This window comes from Lissotriton vulgaris, chromosome 2_1 (assembly GCF_964263255.1).
Source record: "Lissotriton vulgaris chromosome 2_1, aLisVul1.2, whole genome shotgun sequence".
NCBI lineage: Eukaryota > Metazoa > Chordata > Amphibia > Caudata > Salamandridae > Lissotriton > Lissotriton vulgaris.
This window is the reverse complement of record NC_141687.1, coordinates 46,585,799-46,611,873: the sequence shown is the minus strand read 5'-3', so window position 1 is coordinate 46,611,873 and position 26,075 is coordinate 46,585,799. Positions and strand designations below refer to the sequence as shown.

At 50.6% G+C, this 26,075-nt stretch overlaps 1 protein-coding gene across 5 annotated transcripts in view; it reads right to left on the bottom strand.

Annotated features, from left to right (window-relative positions):
* The window catches only part of PRKAG3 (protein kinase AMP-activated non-catalytic subunit gamma 3), a 332,947-nt gene that overhangs the window by 225,101 nt on the left and 81,771 nt on the right, over nucleotides 1-26,075 (bottom strand). For all 5 annotated transcript variants that reach the window (XM_086954427.1, XM_086954429.1, XM_086954428.1 and 2 more), the window contains one exon: nucleotides 7,235-7,345. In XM_086954427.1, the coding sequence (XP_086810553.1) occupies nucleotides 7,235-7,345 (111 nt within the window). The remainder of the gene's footprint in view (nucleotides 1-7,234; nucleotides 7,346-26,075) is intronic.

The window sequence follows — 26,075 nt, the reverse complement described above, 5'->3', positions numbered from 1 at the left end:
GGACCCCGTAGAAGCAGTCAGGGCCCAATTGAAGGAGCCAGGGCTCAGTAGAAAGGGCGAAGGGCCCGTAGAAGGACCAGGGCTCAGTAGAAGGTGCAAGGGCTCAGTAGAAGGGATGAAGGGCCCGTAGAAGGAGCCACGGCCCAATAGAAGGAGCCAGGGTCCTGTAGAAGGAGCCAGGAGCCAGGGCCCCGTAGAATGACCAAGGCCCAGCAGAAGGAGCCACGGGCCCGTAGAAGGACCAGTGCCCCATAGAAGGAGTCAGGGCCCAGTAGAAGGACCAGGGCCCAGCAGAAGGAGCCAGGGGCCCCGTAGAAGGACCAGTGCCCCGTAGAAGGAGCCAAGGCCTCATAGAAGGAGCCAGGGGCCTGTAGAAAGAGCCAGGGCCCAGTAGAAGTAGCCAGGGCCCCGTAGAAGGACCAGGGCCCAGCAGAAGGAGCCAGGGGCCCCTTAGAAGGACCAGGGCCCAGCAGAAGGAGCAAGGGCCCCGCAGAAGGAGCCAGGGGCCCGTAGAAGTACCATGGCCCCGTAGAAGGAGCCACTGCCCCATAGAAGGAGCCAGGGGCCTGTAGAAGGAGCCAGGCCCCAGTAGAAGGAGCCAGGGCCCCGTAGAAGGACCAGAGCCCGCAGAAGGAGCCCGGGACCGCAGAAGGAGCCAGGGGCCTGTAGAAGGACCAGGGCCCTGCAGAAGGACCCAGGGCACTGTAGAAGGAGCCAGTGCCCAGCAGAAGGAGCCATGGCCCAGTAGAAGGAGCCAGGGACCAGCAGAAGGAGCCTGGGGCCTGTAGAAGGAACCAGTGCTTTGGTAAAATGAGACAGGGCCCTGTAGAAGGAGCCAGGGCCCCGTAGAAGGAGCCAGGACCCCGTAGAATGAGTCAGGGTCCCATTGAAGGAGCCAGGGCTCAGTAGAAAGGGCGAAGGGCCCGTAGAAGGACCAGGGCTCAGTAGAAGGTGCAAGGGCTCAGTAGAAGGGATGAAGGGCCCGTAGAAGGAGCCAGGGCCCCATAGAAGGAGCCAGGGCCCCGTAGAAGGAGCCAGAGCCTGTTAGATGGAGCCAGGGCCCTGTAGAAGGAGCTAGGGCCGGGTGAAGGAGCCGGGGCCCGTAGAAGGAACCAGGACGCTGGTAAAAGGAGTCAGGGCCCTGTTGAACAAACCAGTGCCCCGTAGAAGGAGCCAGGGCCCATAGGAGGAGTCATGCACCGTTGAAGGAGCCATGGTCCATTAGAAGTAGCCAGGGCCCCGTAGAAGGACCAGGGCCCCATAGAAGGAGCCAGGACTCAGTAGAAAGGGCGAAGGGCCCGTAGAAGGACAAAGGCTCAGTAGAAGGGATGAAGGGCCCGTAGAAGGAGCCAAGGCCCCATAGAAGGAGCCAGGTCCCTGTAGAAGGAGCCAGGGCCCCAAAGAAGGAGCCAGGGCCCCGTAGAAGGAGCCAGAGCTTGGTAGATGGAGCCAGGGCCCTGTAGAAGGAGCCAGGGGCCTGTAGAAGGAACCAGGACCCTGGTAAAAGGAGTCAGGGCCCTGTTGAACAAACCAGTGCCCTGTAGAAGGAGCCAGGGCCCATAGGAGGAGTCATGCACCGTTGAAGGAGCCATGGTCCATTAGAAGTAGCCAGGGCCCCGTACAAGGACCAGGGCCCAGCAGAAGGAGCCAGGGGCCCCGTAGAAGGACCAGGGCCCAGTAGGAGACAGGGCCCTGCAGAAGGAGCCAGGGGCCCCGTAGAAGGACCAGGGCCCAGCAGAAGGAGCCAGGGGCCCTGTAGAAGGACCAGGGCCCAGCAGAAGGAGCCAGGGGCCCCGTAGAAGGACCAGGGCCCAGTAGAAGGAGACAGGGCCCTGCAGAAGGAGCCAGGGGCCCCGTAGAAGGACCAGTGCCCTGTAGAACAAGCCACAGCCCCATGGACGGAGCCAGCGGCCTGTAGAAGGAGCCAGTGTACGGTAGAAGGAGCCAGGGCCCAGTAGAAGTACCAGGGCCCAGCAGAAGAAACCAGGGCCCCTCAAAAGGAGCCAGGGGTCTGTAGAAGGACCAGGGCCCTGCAGAAGGAGCCAAGGCCCCGTAGAAGGAGCCAGGACCCCGTAGAAGGAGTCAGGGCCCCATTGAAGGAGCCAGGGCTCAGTAGAAAGGGCGAAGGGCCCGTAGAAGGACCAGGGCTCAGTAGAAGGTGCAAGGGCTCAGTAGAAGGGATGAAGGGCCCGTAGAAGGAGCCAGGGCCCCGTAGAAGGAGCCAGGGCCCCGTAGAAGGAGCCAGAGCCTGTTAGATGGAGCCAGGGCCCTCTAGAAGGAGCTAGGGCCCGTTGAAGGAGCCGGGGCCCGTAGAAGGAACCAGGACGCTGGTAAAAGGAGTCAGGGCCCTGTTGAACAAACCAGTGCCCCGTAGAAGGAGCCAGGGCCCATAGGAGGAGTCATGCACCGTTGAAGGAGCCATGGTCCATTAGAAGTAGCCAGGGCCCCGTCGAAGGACCAGGGCCCCATAGAAGGAGCCAGGACTCAGTAGAAAGGGCGAAGGGCCCGTAGAAAGACCAAGGCTCAGTAGAAGGGATGAAGGGCCCGTAGAAGGAGCCAAGGCCCCTTAGAAGGAGCCAGGTCCCTGTAGAAGGAGCCAGGGCCCCAAAGAAGGAGCCAGGGGCCTGTAGAAGGAACCAGGACCCTGGTAAAAGGAGTCAGGGCCCTGTTGAACAAACCAGTGCCCTGTAGAAGGAGCCAGGGCCCATAGGAGGAGTCATGCACCGTTGAAGGAGCCATGGTCCATTAGAAGTAGCCAGGGCCCCGTACAAGGACCAGGGCCCAGCAGAAGGAGCCAGGGGCCCCGTAGAAGGACCAGGGCCCAGTAGAAGGAGACAGGGCCCTGCAGAAGGAGCCAGGGCCCCGTAGAAGGACCAGGGCCCAGCAGAAGGAGCCAGGGGCCCCGTAGAAGGACCAGGGCCTAGCAAAAGGAGCCAGGGGCCCCGTAGAAGGACCAGGGCCCAGTAGAAGGAGACAGGCCCTGCAGAAGGAGCCAGGGGCCCCGTAGAAGGACCAGTGCCCTGTAGAACAAGCCACAGCCCCATGGACGGAGCCAGCTGCCTGTAGAAGGAGCCAGTGTACGGTAGAAGGAGCCAGGGCCCAGTAGAAGTACCAGGGCCCAGCAGAAGAAGCCAGAGCCCCTCAAAAGGAGCCAGGGGTCTGTAGAAGGACCAGGGCCCTGCAGAAGGAGCCAGGGCCCCGCAGAAGGAGCCATGGCCCAGTGGAAGGAGCCAGGGGCCCCGTAGAAGGACCAGGGCCCAGCAGAAGGAGCTAGGGCCCCGCAGAAGGAGCCAAGGGTCTGTAGAAGGACCAGGGCCCAGCAGAAGGAGCCAGGGCCCCGCAGAAGGAGCCAGGGACCCGTAGAAGGAGCCAGGGCTCCATAGAAGGAGCCAGGGCTCAGTAGAAGGGGCGAAGGGCCCGTAAAAGGAGCCAGGGCCCAGCAGAAGGAGCCAGGGCCCAATAGAAGGAGCCAGGGCCTGTAGACGGAGCCAGGACCCAGCAGAAGGAGCCAGGACCCTGTAGAAGGAGCCAGGGCCCCATTGAAGGAGCCAGGGCCTGTAGACGGAGCCAGGACCCGGCAGAAGGAGCCAGGACCCTGTAGAAGGAGCCAGGGCCCCATAGAAGGAGCAAGGGCCCCGTAGAAGGAGCCAGGGCCCATAGAAGGAGCCAGGCCCCGTAGAAGGAGCCAGGGCTCAGTAGAAGGAGCCAGGGCTCAGTAGAAGGGGCGAAGGGCCCGTAGAAGGAGCCAGGGCCCATAGAAGGAGCCAGGGCCCCGTAGAAGGAGTCAGGTCCCTGTCGAAGGAGCCAGGGCCCATAGAAGGAGCCATGGTCCTGTAGAAGGAACCAGGGCCCTGGTAAAAGGAGCCCTGTTGAACGAGCCAGTGCCCCTGAGAAGGAGCCATGTACCGTTGAAGGAGCCATGGCTCATTAGAGACGGAGCCAGGGCCTCGTAGAAGGACCAGGGCCCAGCAGAAGGAGCTAGGGCCCCGCAGAAGGAGCCAGGACCCCGCAGAAGGAGCCAAGGCCTAGTAGAAGGACCAGTGCCCCATAGAAGGAGCCAGGGACCTGTAGAAGGAGCCAGGGCCCAGTAGAAGGAGCCAGGGCCACGCAGAAGGAGCCAGGGGCCCTGTAGAAGGGCCAGGGCCCAGCAGAAGGAGCCAGGCCCCGCAGAAGGAGCCAGGGGGCCCATAGAAGGACCAGTGCCCGGTAGAAGGAGCCACGGCCCCATAGAAGGAGCCAGGGCCCTGTAGAAGGAGCCAGGGCCCAGTAGAAGGAGCCAGGGCCCGTAGAAGGAGCCAGGACCCAGCAGAAGGAGCCAGGTCCCGTAGAAGGACCAGAGCCCCATAGAAGGAGCCAGGTCCCTGTAGAATGAGCCAGGGCCCCAAAGAAGGAGCCCGGGCCCCATAGAAGGAGCCAGAGCTTGGTAGATGGAGCCAGGGCCCTGTAGAAGGAGCTAGGGCCCGTTGAAGGAGCCAGGGGCCCGTAGAAGGAACCAGGACTCTGGTAAAAGGAGTCAGGACCCTGTTGAACAAACCAGTGCCCCGTAGAAGGAGCCAGGGTCCGTAGGAGGAGTCATGCACCGTTGAAGGAGCCATGGTCCATTAGAAGTAGCCAGGGCCCCGTAGAAGGACCAGGGCCCAGCAGAAGGAGCCAGGGGCCCCGTAGAAGGACCAGGGCCCAGTAGAAGGAGACAGGGCCCTGCAGAAAGAGCCAGGGGCCCCATAGAAGGACCAGTGCCCTGTAGAAGGAGCCACAGCCCCATGGACGGAGCCAGCGGCCTGTAGAAGGAGCCAGTGCACAGTAGAAGGAGCCAGGGCCCAGTAGAAGTACCAGGGCCCAGTAGAAGAAGCCAGGGCCCCGCTAAAGGAGCCAGGGGTCTGTAGAAGGACAAGGGCTCTGCAGAAGGATCCAGGGTCCCGCAGAAGGAGCCATGGCCCAGTGGAAGGAGCCAGGGCCCAGCAGAAGGAGCCAGGGCCCAGCAGAAGGAGCAAGGGCCCCGTAGAAGGAGCCAGGTCCCAATAGAAGGAGCCAGGGTTCAGTAGAAGGGGCGAAGGGCCCGTAAAAGGAGCCAGGGCCCAGCAGAAGGAGCCAGGTCCCTGTAGAAGGAGCCAGGGCCCAGCAGAAGGAGCTAGGGCCCAATAGAAGGAGCCAGGGCCCTGAAGAAGGAACCAGGGCCCCATAGAATGAGCCAGGGACCTGTAGAAGGAGCCAGGGCCACGCAGAAGGAGCCAGGGGCCCCGTAGAAGGACCAGGGCCCAGCAGAAGGAGCCAGGGCCCCGCAGAAGGAGCCAGGGGCCCCATAGAAGGACCAGTGCCCGGTAGAAGGAGCCACAGCCCCATAGAAGGAGCCAGGGGCCTGTAGAAGGAGACAGGGCCCAGTAGAAGGAGCCTGGGCCTGTAGACGGAGCCAGGACCCAGCAGAAGGAGCCGGGTCCCGTAGAAGGACCAGGGCCCCATAGAAGGAGCCAGGGCCCCATAGTAGGAGCCAGGGGCCTGTAGAAGGAGCCAGGGCCCAGTAGAAGTAGCCTGGGCCCCGTAGAAGGACCAGGGCCCAGCAGAAGGAACCAGTGCCCCGTAGAAGGAGCCAGGGGCCTGCAGAAGGAGCCAGGAGGCCATAGAAAGAGCCGGGACTCTGTAGAATGAGCCAGGACCCTGTTGGTGGCATTGAGTTTGAGGAGTCCAAAGACAAACAGGAGGGGGGCCGCATGCTTGCCAGTTCATAGGAGCGGCGACCCTGTAATTTTCTGGGTAGCCCTCGATTTATTGCATGGGTGTGGGGAAGCATCAACCGTATTACTATAAAGCAATACCCAGTGCCTAGAAGCATCAGACTTCAGATCATGGCACGCCAGTGTGAGATTACCTCAAATTCACCGGTCTTTGCCATGAAACCCACCGACCAACCCAAGCCACCAGGCCCTGATTCTGTTAGGGTCAGGAAGTGATCCCTGGGGCCAGTGGGGCTCTTCCAGGATTGTACCCCTTACTGCACATAAACAATCAGGGCCTTATTTATGAGGGCCTTATGCCACTGTTGCATCAATTTTTGTGATTCTGCGGTGGTGTAAAAAATGTGCCACGTTTACAAAGTGACGCATCTAGGCAGATGCGTCAGTTTGTAAACCCCTGCGCTACATTATACCTGCAACAGATATAGTGTAGACAGGTTGGGTGTTCCCCCAGAAAAAGGTTCATAGAAGTGGCACAGTGAAATCTATGAGATTTCACTGTGCCACTTCTACGAGTTAACTGCGTCAAATCCTTACACCTGTTTCACAGAAGGCGTAAGGCTGACGCAGGCCCTTTTACATGGGACTCGCCCATGTATAATGAGACATTGCTGGAGTTGCGTCTATTTTGTGGCATACTCCATCAAGGTGTCACTACTGCACCACCAAAAACGTCAGGATTCCTGACGTATCTGCTCAATCCTTGCGACATGAAGCGTCTTTACAGTAAATACGGCGCATACAATGTGTCGCAAGGAGGGCACAATGAAAAGTGTTGCATCGCTGTTTTCAACCAGCGATGCAACACTTTTCATAAATGAGGCCCTCATTCCCTGCAACGCAGGCATCCTTGCACCATGGTGCAAGAGTGCGTGCATTGGTGCTAGACTGCCGACACGGCACCAGCACAGGGAGAAAGTACAGGATTGTGTCGTATGCCATAGATACGGCGCATTCCTGCCCTTCCACTGTGACACAGGGCAGTGAAGCTGATTTGCTGCACTGCCCTATGCCAGATCCCCATAAAGATGCCCATACGTCTGTGCGGGTCTCTGACGTGTACAGCCTCGCTCTTGACCTGGTCTTCAGGGCTAGATATTTGTGAATAGCTCGCTCAGAGCTGGCCTGTAGCATCTCTGTATCCGTTTGAGGGTCATTCGTAGACTCTCCCAGGACTCCAGAGCCTGCACCTCTGTCATGTCCATGCTTCGGTCTCAGCACATGATCTCCACTTCAGCTCCATGTGTGAGGGTTTAGAAATGTGTGCTTGCCTCTGATTGGACAGCTTATGCTGCCGGGCCACTAGAGAATGCCTAGGTCACCCCAATCTGTGAGTCATAGACTTATTTTTCGTTTGTTAATGAGCCCCTGGAGACGTCAATGTGGAGTGTGCACAGATTTCTTTCTTATATTGTCATCGAAGCCCCTGAAAAGGTGGCACTGCGTGCCCATATTGTCCCCCCACCCACCTGTCGAATGTCCCAGAGGATCCCAATGGGTCTTACCAAGCGAGGGTCATGATGGCGGATCTGAGGACTGGTCTCCGTCTCAGCGTAGGATTCCGCGGCTGAGGATCCCGGTCCCTTCTGGCTCCTCTTCCTGCCCACATGTCCATCCTGTGGAGAGACCAAGTGCATTTCAGGTCAATGGAGGAGCCCTGCAGATGTTTCTTCAGACATAACAGAAGGTTTAACAACAGATCATGGAGCTCATGAATTTATCTCACAAATCTGATAACGGGCTGACCCACAAAAGGCCACCAAAGCCAGAACAAAAACCAGAGACTGGGAAGACCCCAGTGTGACAAGAAGCCCACTTTCAAAGACGAAGGGCCTTCCTGTCGTCCTGTCTCTTTCATACCCCTGACTTGGATAGGTGGTGAATGGATGTTGATGGTAGGCAGAGGCACTCTGTACGGGGCATCAAAGTGGGCAATGCTGGGCTGTCCTCTTCTTTTGTGGAGGTCCCACTGTCCTGTATGATACTTGTTGGTGTGAGCCTGGTTCTGACGGGGTGGGACGTGCAACCTTGCGGTGGGATCTTGAGGAGAGATAACAAGGGTTCTGAGGGACGAGAGCTCCTGGCTGACTTGGAGGCCAGTGGTCGCGTACGAATAAACTGGTGACCACTTACGGTTGGCTCAGTCTTTCCAATACTAGCATGTTGGGACCATGGACGCCTACAGCCTGCCGCATCCATACACCTTTGAGGCTCTCAGGAACCTCCAGACATGGCTGCCACACTCTGCAGATCCTGTTATGTGCAAGTACAATGAACTGTGCTGCTCTGTCGCGGGTTCTAGTGCTCATGGACACAAACTTGGGCAGCACTAGCGCAGCAAAGGGGGAAGGGAGAGGGGCATCTGACCTCAGCACTGGACTTTGGGGTGCAGAGCCCTAGAGAGGTTCTCTCTGCTTCCTGAAACTCCAGACCACTAAAGCCTCCACATAGCAGGGGTTGACGGAGGGAGACAGAACCATGCTTGGGACCTTGAGAACGCATATTGTTGGGGCCTGAGGCAGTTCAGTGTGCCAGTGTGGGCACCGGTAATGGGCAGAGACTATCTTAGGAGGTTTGTTTACAAACTAGTGGGTCTGAAGAGCAGCTGGAAGTCCCATGGTTCCCAACTGTTGGAACTATGATACGCCTCCCAGCCCTTGCACGGCTGGCACTATTACACAATATTCTTGGCATCACTAAGATGACATCACGCTGGTGAACATGGATAGCTCAGTCTTCCATGGTGGCCAAGATATGTCTCCATTGGCTCTGGAGATCGACAGACGCCGCAAACCTCGGAGAACTCAAACTCAACCACCAAAATGCCTCTGAGGACCCTTTTCTAAAGGAGCATCACAGCCTAGGTTCCCCAAGAACAGCACCCATGACCTCTGTACATGACCCCAAGCACCCTGCTGCCCACCACTGGCCCGACATCAGGCTTGGTCTTGTTGTCTATTGTTTAGTCCAGTGTAGGATTGCTTCATGGGCCAGTTGAGAATTGTCTGTCCCTGATTTTCTGACCTCTGGACCCCATGCGATACATCCTCAGGGGCGACGCTATTTATAGTACATCAGGTGCAGTTGCACCAAGACATAGGGCTGTGAGAAACCCAACATGGCTGTATTTTGCTACCAGACTGATGGAGGGGAGCAATTTTCTTCTTTGCATTGTGGCCCATGAGACCGTTCCTGTTCCACCACCCTTTCCTGCCCCGGCTCTTCCAGTCCTCTTTCTACGACCCTCCAGTCTTCCTTTTATCTCCACCCATCTTTATTTTGCACTCACTGCTCTCTTCACTTAATGTCTCAAATAGTGAACTTTCTAACACCATTACTGTCCGCTGATTACACCACAGGTGTGTTATGCTTTGCTGTAAAGGTTTGGAACAAAACTGTTTGATGTGTATGTCCGTGTGAGTGTGTGTGTGTATATGTATGTGTATGTGTGGTGTGTGTATGTTTTGGTGTGTGTGTATGCGTGCAGGTGTGTGTGCGTGTGTGTGTGTGCGTGAGTCTGTGTGTGTGTGTGTGTGTGTGTTTAAATGAACCACACATTCTGTCATTCATGCGGACAGAAGAGGGTGCCACTAAGGCAATCACAGTTAGGAAACTGGTGGCCTGTTTAGATGTATCATTAAACAGGAAGACCGAGGTCCAAAAAGTGCAGAAAAGGCATCGATGGCTTCATTTATACTTCCGGCGCTATCCTATTCCGCATGAGCGAATAATGCCTAAAAAGACACACACAAAAATGAATGTGTCCTTGTGTAAAGCACCTGGTGCTCAGGTCGAGCACGCCAAAACCTTTGAGTCGAGTTAGAGCTATAAACAACTGTAGGAAAAAGAAGTGCTGTCTTTATGGAAAAGTCCTTCTTTTTAGGTCTTGAAGAGACGTGTTGTATTCAATATGTCAGCTTCAGCCCGCCCATATGCTTCCCATTTGCTGGCTCCATTGTCACTCTCAAATCCTTTGTCCCCGTCTGTCTATGGCATGAATGCGTCATGCCTCTTCCTGTGTTTGGTTTCCCCCCAGAGGATGAACCAAGTATTTGTGTCCATCCACTGCTCCTCTTTTAGGAGCTATTTTTATTCTTTGTCTAAGAGCCTCCATACGAGTGCTCGTGTTTCCACTCGCTCCATCCTCCATCTTCTGTTTTTTATTTTTATACAGTTTTCTGTATCACGAACACCACCCGAAGGTATTATCAGCGCGCTTTACATGAGCACCAGTTACTTTACACAAGGACAAATTCAACCAACTTTCTAAGACTGAACAGACACACACGGTGTCATATCAGAGCCAGCAGACAGATTATAAAGCAAACATACAGCTGACTTCACTGACTTACACCTGCTCTTTGTGGCCAAAGTGATACATAGAGCCCACCCTGGTTTATTGATCATGTTTCTTTTTTTTAATGCAGTTTTTGGTAGCGAAAACACCACCCAAGGGTATTATTGGAGCACTTCACATGAACACAGCTACGTTACACAAGGACACAATCATTTTTGTAGGCACAAAGAGATTAAGGTTCTGAATACAATCTTTGCACACAGGGTTCTCTATTATAAACGTGACAGATATTCCGTCCACCAAATTACAATCCCATTATATCCTATGGAACTAGTCATGTAGCAGATGGGCTATCCATCACGTTTGTGACAGAGTATCCCATCCGGCAAGATCAAGCCCTAAGTGATTTGCCCAGGATCACAGGATGTTGAGCCCTATGCAGAGACTCGAATCTAGTTTCCATCCTCCATAGTCGGTACCTCTGGCCGTAACGCCACATCCTCTCCTCCTGTTGCCTCGAAGCGACCTGAACCTACAACAGCACTTACAATACACATCCGCGAATCACCGTTCCAAGACTGTACGACGCATATGGTTGTCATATCAGAGCAGGCAGATATATTTATAAAGCGAACATGTAGCTGACTTCACCGACTGTCACATGCTCTTTGAGTCTGAAGATGTACATGGAGCCCACCCTGGTTTATTGATCATGTTTCTTTTTTTAATGCAAATTTATACAGGGCAAATGCCACTCTAAGGTATTATCGGAGCGCTTTACATGAGCACCAGTTACTATACAGAAGGACACATTTGTTTTTGCAGGTACAGGTGTTGCAGGGATTCTGCGTACACAGAACTATGAGGATGAATATGGGACCTCGGTGTATAGGGACTGGGGCATCCTACCACCGTATTACCCATGAGCCCAAGACTGACTCGCTGTAGTGTCTCACGTGCTCTCCTGCTCACTCACAGAGAAACAAGTGATTGGACACCCCAGAACACAACACTCCTGATCCTCTCAGGAATCACAGTTACAAGACACCCCTTTCGCTCACACTCTTGTACTTGTCCACAATAAGATCTGACTCAGACACGAACACGTTTAAAATATTTTATTTAACTAATGTGCCCAAACATGCAGTATACGTGCTACAACAAGCACGAAAATGCATAACACAAATATGGTAAGCATAGCAATTAGCCCGTAAGTCATAAAAGGAGCTGTCATTATAAAAAAAACTGTGTAGCCTATTCTCCCTCCCCTATATAGAAGCAGAATGATTATATATCAGAAGATCTCTGGATGTTATCTGCGACCTCATACCTCAGTCTATATGGTAGATCTACATCATAGGGGCTGTCTCGCTTTTCTCCCTAAAAGGTCCCTCTCTAAGTGCCTGCCACCTATTTCTGTATTCCAATAAGACCAAAGTATGTGTTCCCAAACAGCAGCTGCAGCTGTATGTTTTGTCTATGTGCTGGGGCCTGCCCAGAACAGAATAACAAGGGACATTGTTGTTTGACCTGGCTCACAATGTTCCGACTAAATCCCAGGAACATGCAGAATGTGAACACAGCTAAAGGTTCCCATTTGAAAACAGCAGAAGAGACATTTGCAAAATAAACAAGTGTAGTAACGTGTGCAAAGCCGCGGCCTATCTGCCGCATGCTCACGCTAACTTAGAGAAGGCGACAATGTCCCCATGGGCCTTGTGACACAAGGAGATTAACTGATTTGTCCAGGATGAAAGGATGTTGAACCAGTGCCGAGACTCGAACCTTGTTTCTCAGCTCGATAGTCGGCAGCTCTGGCTGTAAAGCCACATCCTCTCCCTCCTGTTGCCTAGAAGTGGCCTGAACCTCTGACAGCATATGCTTGAACTATTAATGAATAGTTCAATTAAATGCCTCTGTTTATGCTCTCAGCATTTAAAAGAAGCAGGAAACTGAAGATATGTCACACGTCCCACATACTCATCATTTTATTTATCCTTAAAGATATCATGCCGAGCAGGAACAAGTAATAGACTCCTCCCAGTGGCCTCCTTCAAGCTGCATATATATATATATATATATTTCTTCAGCAGGTGCATCAACCCACCAAGCTACGTTGGGCCTCATAGTATGAAGCTTAAGTTGCTCCTAGGCATTTGAACGTGAGCATTTGTTGCACTGCCCAGATACCAGAATACAAATTGTGCACTCACAGAAGCGTAAGGGTAGGGCTGCGTTAACGCGATTGTACAGAACAGAAAATAAACAAAAATAAAGAGACAAACCCAGAAAATGAGGATAATTCATGGCTTCCCTGCTTAAATTGTGTGCTCTTGGGCTACATGACTAAAATACATTAACAAGGCCAGTAGCTTTTGCATCACCGAGACCTATTGGCTTTGCCAATGATTGCTGTAAAGATGCGGGCCATATTTACGAAGGCCTTGCGACATTTTTGCACCACCGTTGCATCACTTTTCGTGACGTGGCTGCGTCGTAAACAATGTGCCATGTTGCGCCATATTTACAAGGTGACACATTAGGCAGATAGATATGTCACCTTGTAAAGCACTCGCCACATTATACTTGCAACAAGTATAATGTATGCAGGGGGGGGAGTTCCCACGTAAAAAAAGGGTTATAGAAGTGTTGCAGTGAAATCTATGAGATCTCACTGGAACAGTTCTAGGAAGCCACTGCGTCAAAACCTTACGCCGCACATAAGGGTGACGCGGTGCCATAGGCACAGGTCTTCTCTATGCATTAGGTGCAACTCCAATAATATAGACACAATAGCAGCTGACGCCCAAACTCTATACAACCCAGGGCAAGTCAACTCAACCCATCCAATAGAAAGCTGGGAAATATTTGTCAAAACTCTAGGAGACAAAGACTCACAGCGCAACGGCCAGAAACTAGGGAAAGTGGCAACCGCTTCAAATTACACACAAAATAGTCCTGTCTCTAAATAACTAAAACAAACTACAAATCAAACTTTTAAGCAACTACGCAAATCCCTAAACAATCGGAAATTGCAATGTACACTCTGTGAGCTAAGGACCTCACTAAAACGAAGGAGATGGGAGAAGAAAAGAGCAAAAGATGAGGAACTTTGGGCAAAACTTAAGTTCGATGCAAACTGGAAAAACAGTACTAAATTCTGGCAAACGGTCAACAGATTGCAGCATCCCAATCACCAAGGCATTTCTTCCAACATCACAGAAGTCACCTGGGTATCTACACATTTCAACGATCAAGTACCAGAAACAGCCGTCCCCCAAAGCCTCCTGAGTCATGCTGTCACAAAAAATGCCTTTAGGATGGTAGAAACCAAAAGCCCCAATATGACGTGGGCACAGAACCATCGAACCGACCACAGCCTGAGGTAGCCTCTCCATCAAACCATGACTGCCCAATACATCTAGATGATGTGCAAAAAACAACCCTGAACGAAGATATACGCAAACAAATCTTTAGAGGCCAACGAGCAGGTGCACCGGGACCGAATGGCATACCACTGTTGCTATACGAACAGGACCCTGACTTCTGGAGCTATGCACTAGTCCCAGTAATAGGGCATGCCATAAGAACAACAGAAGTCCCAGAGTCATGGCGAGGCTCTATCATCAGTCCCATATTGGGGCGAGATCCGATCCAAACAACTACCGCCTGATGGACTTGATTGACACTGAGGCCAAGTACTATGCAGATATTTTACTTAAAGATCTGGTCGCCTGGTCCACAAGTACAGCATTATACCAATGACCCAAACGGGTTGTCGTCAAGGGCAAGGAACTATAATTAACATTATGGCCTTAACAATGCTCATGGAGGCAGCGAAGCAAGGCAAACACCCCTTGTATCTTTGCTTCATTGACTATTCAGCTGCCTTTGACCACGTAGATCGATACAAACTCTGGTCAAAGCTGAAAGAATGGGGGATACTGTTAACCCTCCTAGATCAACTTATACAGCTGCACACCGACACATGGGTCAGAATCAAACTAGGCCCTAGAAGGCATCTCTCAAAAAGATTACCACAAGAAAGGGCTTAAAGCAAGGATGTTTCCTGGACCCTATACTCTTTAGCCTCTTCCTGGAGGACTTGCCGGCAGAACTATATGCCTGCTCCTCATACTCCCCGAAGCTAGGTACCATGATTTTGACAAACTTACTTTACGCCGACGATCTAGTGCTGATTAGCAGAACACCAATAGGACTTCAGAACCTTTTAGATGCCACCCATAATTTCTCTCATCGGAACGCATTAAAAATACATTTTTAAAAATCGAAAGTTATGAGTGTAAACCACCGTAAGAGGTCAAATCCCAGCTGGTACATGGAAGGCAAACGCGTGGACCAAGTAACTTCCTACAAATATTTGGGCGTACTTTTAGATAAAAACAATTCTTTTAAACCACAGCTTGAAGCCTTACGAAGGAAGGGAGTAATGACCTGCTTGGCATTAAAGCCCCTGAAGAAACTGCTGCTGGATTTAACTTTAGACCCCCTTTTAAAAGTCCTACGAGCAAACCTACAGCCAGTCATCACCTACGGGAGCGAATCCATGACGGGAAGAGATGCTGCCACTCTTGACAGCATAATCGCTACCTCCTATCGGGCGATATTCCAGCTCCCAAAATACATCTCATCAGCTCAAATAAGGCTGGAATTCGGAATCCAGAAACAGGAAATAGAAAGGCAGGGAGCTTTCTTAAAGAGTTGGCAGAAAATTAGAGCTGGGGAGACAGGGTCCTTGAACAATCTACTTGGCTAGAGCTGTCCCACACGGGAAAATTGCCAGCTAACGTCTACCTTCAGAACTCCCTGCAGGCCCTCGGTCTGGCAGACGCTTGGAATGCTTCAATAAGCCATCCGGTCTTCAAAAAAATAGTAACAAAATCAACTAAGATCATATCGGCTATCGAGGACAAGAAATCCGTATCCAAGAGAGCTCATGGCTGGATCGTGCTTAACAACTATGAAGTTCTAAAACCTCAGCCCTACCTCAAGGTTGGAACCAAGCTGGCGACCAAAGAACATTTTTTAAGGCTACGGCTGGGTGTCGGCCCGATCAACCCGTTTATGCCACCGTGGGAAAGAAGAGGGGCGGTTCACTCTTGCCGTTTGTGTGCCATTGTGAGACAATGATTCATATTATATGCATATGCAAGAAGCTAGATGACATACAGAAAAGTCTGTTAAAACCGCTATTTAAGTTGCATGGAGTAAGGTCCTGCAGGCAGGCAGTGATGCTGTGTTTTAATCCCTCCCTAGTGCAGCTAAACTGTCGCCTAACAAAATTCTTTGATCTGATAGCACTGAGACTGAAAAACTCTTGCTCTTCACAGTAGAGACATACTAAAGACTACAGTAGATACTGAACTGGGCCACTTACAGCAAGGGGAAGCACGCCTATCAGATACATTTGCCCAGCTCGCTAGGGGTAGCTCAGTATTAAAAATAGGCAATGCATGAAGGGGGTGGCATAAGACTGGCCACAGGTTCGATTCCTGGTGATGGCGAAGTGTGTTATGTTATCTTAAACTTTATTTGATAAGCGCACGTACACCAGGTTGGTTTCTTTCCGCTGTTCAAAGGTAATTAAGCTGAGGTGAAAGGTGAACCAGCTTGAGTAGACTGAGATGTTAACAGTATGCCTGCTTGAATAGCCAAGTTTTTAGTAGGTTGTGTGACCGTTACTTCAGCACAGGTGGGATTCCTGCGGCGTTCTCTGCAATTAGTGGTAGGAGGAAAGTGTGCGTAAATACAGCAAAAAAAAACGGCATTGAAAAAGCTGCAAGGTATCGCCTATGACAATCCTATTGGCGTTGTCAATGATTTAAAGATGCTGCACAGCAGCGTGGCTGCGGGACAACATGGCGTACAGAAAATTAAACGAAAACGCTATCATGCAGCCAGCGGTGACTGAGCCATAGCACTTTTTAGGTCTCGCCTCTCAATGCGCATGCGCATTGAGACCTAAAATGCGCGTGCACAGCATCAAATCGCCAGCCATCTGTTGCCCAGCTTGGTGCCGCTCCACCCCCTGCAGCGTCAAAGGCTTTCACGGCCGGCCGGCCGTGCTTTCAGTTTCACGGCCGTCAGGCCGTATCTCCTTATTGAAATTGTTTAACTTGTTTTCCTTCCGAACTGGTCTCCACGTTGTTTAACAATGCGTGAGACACCGTCAGTTACTTGCCTCGTAGTAACTACGTCACAGGGTTTCCTCTTTCACTCACTCTGTGCCCGGGGCTCTTCTCTCCTGAATGGAATCAACTGCCACATGGATTTAACTGCCATTCAATGTACGTTCATCCAATATTGTTTATTTAGTAGAAGCCTGCATCCGAACATGCACTATAATTTTCTGACCGATTTTCTGTTTTGGACGTTCCTCGTTTTCAACCGAACACTTGTTTAAATTTTCTGTTTCGGACGGATCTCATTTTCTTCTGTATTCTTCACAAAAGTATGTACTTCAAAATTGCACCGTGCCTTACCCTTTCATCCAACACCATGGGTTCCATTGCTGAGCCCTTGAGCAGCTCATCGCCATTAATTGTAATAATTTCCGCTCACACACTAGTCTAAGTTAAGCTTTGTATTGCATGTAATGCCCCAGCTGAACACTGAGAGCAGCACATAAGCAACTCTCTCCAGTGCCGTACACACGTATAATGTCCACATTTTAACATAACATCGTAATACCATTTGGCAAGTACAACATGGTATAAAGGAAAAGCACATGGGACAATAAGTGAATAATAGCACATGCTATAATTGACAACACTCCCGCCCACCCATTTTTTCGTTGTGCTAAAGTGCACCACAGTTTTAAATAATTTGTCGATCCACACCATACAGAGCCCACGACAGACGCCGTGAAACCACAAGCCGTGCCTGTGCATCCCCAATTCCTCTCCCAGCAGCTGTTTAAACTATAAGGACAAGGCACTGGGAACATTCCTCCCCCTTCTAAACTCTTTAAGCAGCTTTCCCACTCACTAGCATTCATGCAGCATTACTTAAATCAGCACATTTACCTTTTATTTTGTCAGCAGGTTAATTGTTGCATTTCCAAAATCCAGACAAAAACAGTATGAGAGCGAGCGAGTTAGGTTCAGGTATTTGGCAGTTGATACTTCTATCATTTAATTCCCATTCCCAATGTACATACTTGGGTCTTATTTATAAGAATATGAAACCTATGGTCCTTCTCTTCCTTCTTTGATTCTCTACGGATCCACTCGTCAAACAGTATATATTCTTAGGCATTTCCAAACAGATTTTAGTCTCCTCCATGCATCGGACAATTGTGTCTTTGAACCTGCGCTATAATTGCTTTTTTACGTTTTTTTGCAACGTTTGTTTTATTACTTTTTGTACACTGCATATACGTGGCTGTTTATACATATATGACCTGAATTTTAAAATAATCTCACAGTGTATTTTATTAAATGATTTCACTGACACGCATATCTTTGTAGATTCCTGTAAACTATTTTTTAAAGGCTTTTTGAAAAGTGGGAAAAAACTCTTCCCCCTCCCAACTTCCCTCTCTCCTCAACAACCCCTCCTCCATCTCTTCTCACTCTCCCCTCACTCTCTCCCCTTCATCCCCTCTCCTCTCTCTCTCCCCTCCCTCTATACCCTCACACTCTTCCCTCATTCCTCACCTCTACCCTCTATCCTCACTCCCATCTTCTCCCACTCCCCTCACTCTCTCACTCTCACCTCTCTATACTCACTCTCTCCCCTTTCTCCACTCTCCTCTCTCTACTCTCCTCTCTGTATCCTCCCCCCTCTCTCATCACTCTCCCCTCTCTCTCCTCACTCTCCCCCTTTCTCCCCTCCCTCTACCCTCTCCTCACTCTCCCCTGTCCTCACTCTCCTCTCTCCTCACTATCTATTTGAATAACCAGCACTAAGTCCTTTAAAACGAACGCACATTTGTCAGACCATTCCTAGCAGCCATTTCCTAAAATTATTTGAAAAAAGTCACACTATTCCAAGAGCTACTTTTGCGACCTTCCTCCCAGTTAATTAATACGTCCTGTAGTGGATGATACTTTCTTTTTTACAATCAAGATCAAATACAAAACATGTGCACTGCTGGCATTTCATGCTGCTGAGGTCTCACCCTCACTCAGCCTCACACCCCCTCACTCACCCTCACCCACTCACACACCCACTCACCCTCCCCCTCACACGCCCTCACCCTCACTCACCCTCACACACCCTCACCCTCACACCCCTCACCCTCACACACCCTCACCCTCACCCTCACACCCTCACCCTCACACACCCTCACCCTCACACACCCTCACTCACCCTCACCCTCACACACTCACTCACCCTCACCCTCACACGCCCTCACCCTCACTCACCCTCACCCTCACACACCCTCACCCTCACACCCCCTCACCCTCTCACCCCCTCACTCACCCTCACACACCCACTCACCCTCACCCTCACACACCCTCACCCTCACCCTCACACCCTCACCCTCACACACCCTCACCCTCACACACCCTCACTCACCCTCACCCTCACACACTCACTCACCCTCACCCTCACACGCCCTCACCCTCACTCACCCTCACCCTCACACACCCTCACCCTCACACCCCCTCACCCTCTCACCCCCTCACTCACCCTCACACACCCACTCACCCTCACCCTCACACCCTCTCACCCTCACACCCCTCACCCTCACACCACTCAGTGCTACAACACATATTGTGTTACAATAGGTGTCACATTTGCGAAAGATAAAACTATTGGCATTGTAAATAACAAAGCTATTAATTTCGCTATTTTCAAAACAAGCACATAAATAAAAAATGTGTCCTTTACAATACCAATAGCTCAAACTTTCCTAATGCGAGACCTATTGCATTGCTGTGCTTCTCTCCCCTGCTGCACTCTCCTGCTCTCTAGAGATGTGGCCTAACGACCAGAGCTGCCACCTAAGTCACGTAAATACAAAACATGTTGCATTACAAATGCTATAGGTGTCACATTCGCGAAAGTTATAACTATTGGCATTGTAAATGACAAAGCCATCAATTTAGCTATTTTAAAAACCAACAAATAAATAAAATATTTGTCATTTACAAGACCAATAGCTCCAACTTTTCTAATGCGAGACCTATTGCATTTCCAATGTTTGTTACAAATGTACTTTAAGCCCACGCGGCTGTGGAACATGCCTTAAAACTGTGCAGGTGTTAAAGGTGGCAAACAACATGAGAGAGAGAGAAGGCTGGGAAACAAAGAATGAGTAGCGAGAGGCGGCAGGGGGTAAAGACTGAAACAATGAATGGGGGAGGGAGGGTGACCCAATGGAGAGCGGGAGGAGGGTGGGGGGGGCTAACATCATGTAGAGCAGAAGGAAGGCCAGGGTGAAGGAGAGGGACTAAAGAGGCATGTGCTCTCTGGGCCCGATTCATAAAAGTAATCTGAGACAAAATCCTAACTTTACTACTCCTAAATGCCTTTTGTGAATACCTAGCATCGTAAAGTTAGAATTTTGTCTCTGATTACTTTTGTGAATCGGGCCCTCTATGAGTGCACGCCGAAAAGTCTAAAAAAGAGTACCTGCAGGAGCCTGCGGCCAGTGGAAGGACACTGACCACAGGAAGCTGTACTTTGTCCATGCTCCACGGCAGAGACAAAGACTGAAGCCCAGGATGAAGCCGGAGGCGAGGTGGAGGCACTGACGAATAGGAAGCAAGGAAACAACAGTGACGTGGGAACCAACCAATAGAAAGTAAATGTAAGTAATGGGCTCTAAGCCGCTTTTAAGATTTCTGTTCTTCACAAGAGACTTTGCAAGCAGAGCGCAGGAGCTGTGCAGGCGAAATCTAAAAGCACTGTTTGTAAACACACTTTCTGCAACTTACTCGTAGAAAGACCACCTTTTCAGGGCTGTTTTCACTGGTCTTTTGTCTCCAGAGCGGTCAGGTTTAAATGGGAGAAAAAAATGCGAAGCTCAACCACTCTTTTTCTCCTCATGTTTAGTTTACCCTCAAAATAACGGATTTTCTTCACCTATAAATGAGGCTGAGAGTGCACATAGAGAGACGCTGTGACGTGAGTAAACCTTCCACCTACCCTGTGTAGGAGCAGACCTTCCTTACACTCTCACACTGGCGGCGAGGATAGGGTGACGCCCACTGACCAAGGTAGCTCAGTGAGTTAATGACTTGCTGTGACATGTAGCGTGAACTGTGAGTCATGAGTTGAAGTCCCAGAGGGCTCGCCCAGCCTTTCCTCTGGGTGTAGATGAACCTGTTGTTGCTGTCTCTCTGCGCCCATTCAACGCCTGCAAGCGCTTCACGAATGACAATATTCAAAACCTGCAGAGGACATTCTGAGGTTTAGTTGGTATCTCCTGAGGCCAACGTGGGTCAAAAATGTGGTGATGTAACTACATCTTTTATCCCATCTGTGTTAGTAGTATCCAGCACTGGGGTCGAGTGTCAAAAATCATTACGCCCCCTGTAGGTCACTGTGAAGATGATACCGACCAACAGAAGTAAGAGGTATGCTTCTGTAACACTAGCTCTGCAGGCAACCCTGGAACATTACACGCCAATTACAACACACATCCCAGAGTGCATGCCACAGAGAGCCCAGCGGAAACCCAAGACAGCCCTTCCCACTTAAAACTAGATATATATATTGTTTTTCAGTTAAGATGAGATAAAAATGTACATTAACCAGTTGTAAATGAAACATCACAATGTGCAGTACTTACATGGAGTGTCATAACGACACAGAATATATCATTAAGAAAGGCCTTCTAACAACCTCTAAGTATCAAAGCATCTTTTAACCTCCTGCAGTTTAGGAAACAACTAAAAACATGTCTCTTTTCACAAAAGAAGTTCCCTTAATACCCTCATCTCTGTGTTCATATTTACGGACGCTAGCGCCAAGACGCCTTAGGGCATTTGAGCGCTCTACAGACATGTTCAGGGCCTCATTTATGAGAAGTGACGCATAGCTGCATGACAGCAGCGATGCGTCACTTCTCAGTGCGCCCTCCTTGCGACACCAATGATGCGTCATATTTACAGTATGACGCATCATGTCACAAGGAGTTACAGATACGTCTGTATTTCTGACGTATCTGTAGGTGCAAAAGTGACACATTGCTGGAGTGTGTCACAAAAGTGACGCAACTCTAGCAAAGTGTCCTTTCACATGGTACAAGCCCCATGTGAAAGGGCCTGCGTCAGTCTTACGTCTGCTGTGTGGCAGGCGTATGATATTGACACAGTAGTGTCCAAGAAGTGGCGCACTCAAATCTTGTAGATTTCACGGCATCACTTTTACAAGGCTTACTTGCGCTCGAACGCCCCCTGCATTCATTATACCTGACACAGGTATAATGTAGCGCAGGGGTTTACAAAGCGACGCATCTCCTTAGATGCGTCACTTTGTAAATAGGGCGCAACAGGGGGCATGTTTTACGCCGCTGATGCATCACAAAAGTGAAGCAAAGGCAGCGCAAAACTGTCGCAAGGCCTCATAAATAAGGCCCTCGATATCAACAACGAAGGGAACAAATATAACATGCAAGCAAAACTATCCTATTTTCAATAATAGGGCAACACCTAAAATCACACAAAATGTTACAAGAAATAGTATTTAAGTTCCCCTACTACATTCTTCTTCAGGACCCCATTCTTCTCCCATCAAAAATCCAGCGAAACATTTCAGGCCCAACAGCCACATACCTTTCAGCTGAACCATCACCAATCCCACCGAATCCCAGCTTAGTTTACTCTAACGAGGCTTTGTCAACAAGAATCACAGAAATCTTGGGGCATATTAACAAGGCAGGCGATTTGAAATTATCGCCACTTTTGCGGCCGTTTTCGTCCAAAAAGCGGCGATAATTTCATCGCCCTATCAGCAAAGACAAGCTATCGCGTGTTCTGCTGATTTTGCACCCTTGTCAACAACGCCCAGCTTTGCATCTCTAATGAGATGCAAAGTGGGCGTTCCAGGGCAAAATAATAGGAGAAATGTCGCTAAGCGACATTTCTCCTATTATCAAGCTGCACGCTCACAAGCAGAGCGTTAGGAAAAGTAGCGCTAACCACAGTTAACGCTACTTTCCTAACGCCTTCTTGTGACCTGTATTTAGCCATGTAATCCAATGGGAGGTGGATTACATGGTTAAGATTGTCCTGCCCTATCAGCAAGGTTATCGCCATTTCTAATGGAATATCGCTGGAAAACCAGCGATATTCCATTGGAAACGGCGATAATCCCCGCTATCGCTGGGATTTTTATCTCCATGGCGTTCAGCGTTGTTAATACAACGCTAACATGGAGATTATCGCCAGCGATAGCGGGCGATAGAATTCCTCACGCTAGCAGCGGTCAGCGATAATTATTGCTGCCGCTTGCTAATATGCCCCCTTATTTTTTCCCACACCAGTCCTCCTTCCACGACCACCACATAGTCTTTCACTTCAGTTACCTGCGCAGGTGCAGAAAACGGCTCCATCCTTTTTTTCTCGTGAGCCGGTTTCTTGATCCATTCCTGACCCAATCTCCAACTCTCGCTTTCAAATTCCTTTCAGCAACATTGTGAGCTTTGGAACTTTCCAACAATGCCTTGCGCACTCCCGACACCTTACAATCATGTCCCACTTTACCAATTTTTAGTCTATTCTTTCCCAGTTCTAGTTTGTAGCAGGCACCCTTGCTCTCAGGAGGGTGGAAGGTGGTACACCTCTAAACTACGCGGTGTGGACCTCATTGCCCACATGTCCTTCACCACAGATTTCCAGTCCATGCCTGTAAGAAATTGGGGAAAGTCCCCAATTTAGGTAATAACCAGAGTCCTTGTCAGGGGGAGCCCTCAAAGTCACTAAACTAACCTGAGCTCAATCCCCAGGTAGATATGGCAGACAGCCTTGTGTGTAAAGTATTTATGCAGTACTTAAAGAGTAACAAAATCGAAATGCAAAACAATAAAAATCTCATTTTTTTCATTGAAAAATAGGGTAAAATCTTATAATATGGCACTAAGTGATAACCATTCAATAAGGAAAAGTGGAGATTTGAATTTTTTTTTGTTTTTTTTTTTTTAATTTTTGAAAACCTTTATTGTGCATGAAAAAGGAGGACAAATACGGGCCTACAACCGTCAGGCCGGCCACGAAACAGTTGAGCACGAGAGCAAACAATTCAGACCCCCCAGCGGTATCAGGCAGTATAGCAACAAGAAATAACAGTTACACAAAATTGAGTCATGCCGCCAAGGAGAAGGAGCAGTGAAGGTTAATTTAAAATTTTTTTTAAACATAAATCGGTAAAAATTAAGTCAAGGAGAACTGAGTCCATACAGTCCGCTTACAGCACATGCAGGCAGCAATAAACATGGCAGTAGTGATAACACCCAACAGTTTGGCGGCACAGTTCTAAACAACAGGAGCATCAGTTCGCATATGCATACCACCCACAGCGCCACCCACTCCTTACAAACCCCCATTACAGACCCAGAACAAAAGGAAAGAGAAAATTATAAAGAGATCATAAATAGGCACCATAGAAAGTAACGAAACTAAAACATACCCCCCCACCCTACACACATGCAGAGGCTATGGCCTGCCCCCCCCCCCCCAGCAGAGTGTCTGTCGCCCCAAAAACCCGAAATGTAGCAAGAAAAGAGAAAAGGGGAGAGAAAGGAAGAGAAAGTAAAGTCCAAGATCGGAAGAAAGGCATAAAAGAAAAAGCGTCACGTTTGACATATAGGGAGGAAGACAAGTGTGCAAACTAGTCTATGACCCCCCAAGAATGAAAAAGGTGGGGAGGAGCCAACAATTATCAAGCTCTCTAGGCTCGCGAGCAAGGCAATGGTTAATATCCCAGACGGAGCTTCAAAATTAAAAGACCTCACAACAGGTATAAACAAGTAGCCCACCTCCAGACCCCCGTGTCGCCCAGGACCAAGATCTTAACCACGAAGACTAGCAAGAGGATTTTAGTACTGCGGTCGTGAAAGAAAGAAAACATCCCTTCCCCGGCGTGCAATGCACAGCAAATACCATGACAGGCCAAGTCGTCACCAGTCAGTAAGCAAGCCAGCGTATTAGTATCCTCAGCCCTGGCCAGAGCGCCGAAATATCTCCACACATGTCCGCCGCCATACACTCCTCACCGGCCAGACAAAGGAACAAAATGGCCTCCTCCAGCAGAGAAGGCGAAGAGGAGGAAGGTACGAGTGCCCCCAGTCGACATCACTAGCAGTATACAAATGATGGGGCGCCCCCCCCTTTGTTAGATGACTCACACACTGCCGTCGCGGAGGAAAAGTCACAATGTGGGCAGGGAGGGAAGCCATCGCCCGGAGGGTCTCTGGGAGGTGCAACAGTGTTAAGCCGGTGGCAACAGTAGCAGGCAAAGAATCGAGGGGCGGCTTCGCAACAGTAGCCTCGCCAGAAGTGAAACAAGCAACTGTATCTCAAAGGTCCGATCGACTCTTCACAGCCCCGCAGTGTGACACCGTCTCCTGAACAGGGTTAATCACCGGCAACAGGGGGACAAGCAATCGCAGTTGTGTCAGACCTTCCGCAGCTCCCACTATCCGCTGTTCCAAAATGTAGGTTTGCCTCCGCCATGTCTCCTGGGCGTCCAGCAAGGCAGTCAGGACATCACCGCGGGTCGGTTCCCGTCCCATCGCTGGCTGACTCATGCAGGATGGGCGCACCCCCCCGTTGAACACCTGATTAGGCATAGACAGGATCCTTCCCATTGAGGACGAGGAGTCCGCCATCTTCCCTCCACACGAGAGGGGACGTCTTGGTCACCTCCGCAGCAGGCCCACGGTAGCAACAGGGGGGCGATCACACAGGCGGGAGATAGGAAAGCGGGAGTCCCCGACAAACAGGCAGCACACAGGTCAGGGCCGAGGCGGAACGAGCGCTGTCCATATAGCTAGCGACGTGGACGAGTTGAGTCAGGGCAGGCACCCCAAGATGGACTCCGTGCAGTCCCCAGGCTCACCGGGGAGAAGGTAGTGTGGGTCGGATTCCCATGGATTGCGTGAGCAAGGCGATCTGGCCAAGAGCCTTACCAATTCGAAAGGGCGACGTGTCTCGCCTCCGCGGTCAGGAATACTCTCGTCCCAGTTAGAGTCTCGGGAGCGTGATCGGCTGACGGCGCCCGGCCATTTCAAATCTGCGGTCGGCTCCAGGTCCCGGGACAGCTTCAGAGGCCGGGAAACAGCGTGAGTTCGCCGCGTAGGCGAACGGCGGAGGTCTCAAAAGAGCACCGGTGGCGTCAGCGTTCTCGTGCCCGTAATTAGGCACGGGATAATCAGGATGTGTGGCAGGATTTCGGTGCAGGATCGGACGGTTCGCGGAGCCTGTAGCTCACACGTCCGTCCCGGTCGCCATCTTGGCTCCTCCCCCGATTTGAATTTTTAAAGTGTTAAGAGAAATAGCACCAAGAAGCACAAAGAGCCAGTGACAGTTATGGTCTCGGTAGAACAGAATCTAAGTACAATTCGACCCAGGCTGTGATGGAGCGCAGGTCGAAAACACAACGCTGGTCCTGGTCAAAGAATTTACCTTCTGATTGCAGTCCTTTAAGTCCCAATATATCGGAGGAGTCCACTTCTAAAGCCCCCCCAGGACCTCATGTGGAGGCACTTAGCGATTCAGAGAATGACAGATAGAGGCCAGCAGAAGGATCCAATGCAGGTCCAGTTACCACTGGTCAGTTGGACATTTGCAGGAACAGGCCTCTTGGAGCTTGTTGTGTCCCTGTAGCTTTAACAGGAGGGCAGCCTTAAGAACCTAGGATTCCACCTCGTTGTCCTGATACAAGAGGGAGGGCAGGTCCCGTCTTCTATGCTTTTCTCACATCCCAGACAGCCGGTCCAGGCCTCTTCTCGTCTTCCACAGGCCCAGGAGCAGCCGCGGTCGGTAGAGGGTGTACCTGCAGGGCGGTAACGGTGGGAGGGGGGGAGGGACAGGGTGGTGGGTAGTAATGTATGGATTATGAAGCTTTACCGGTAA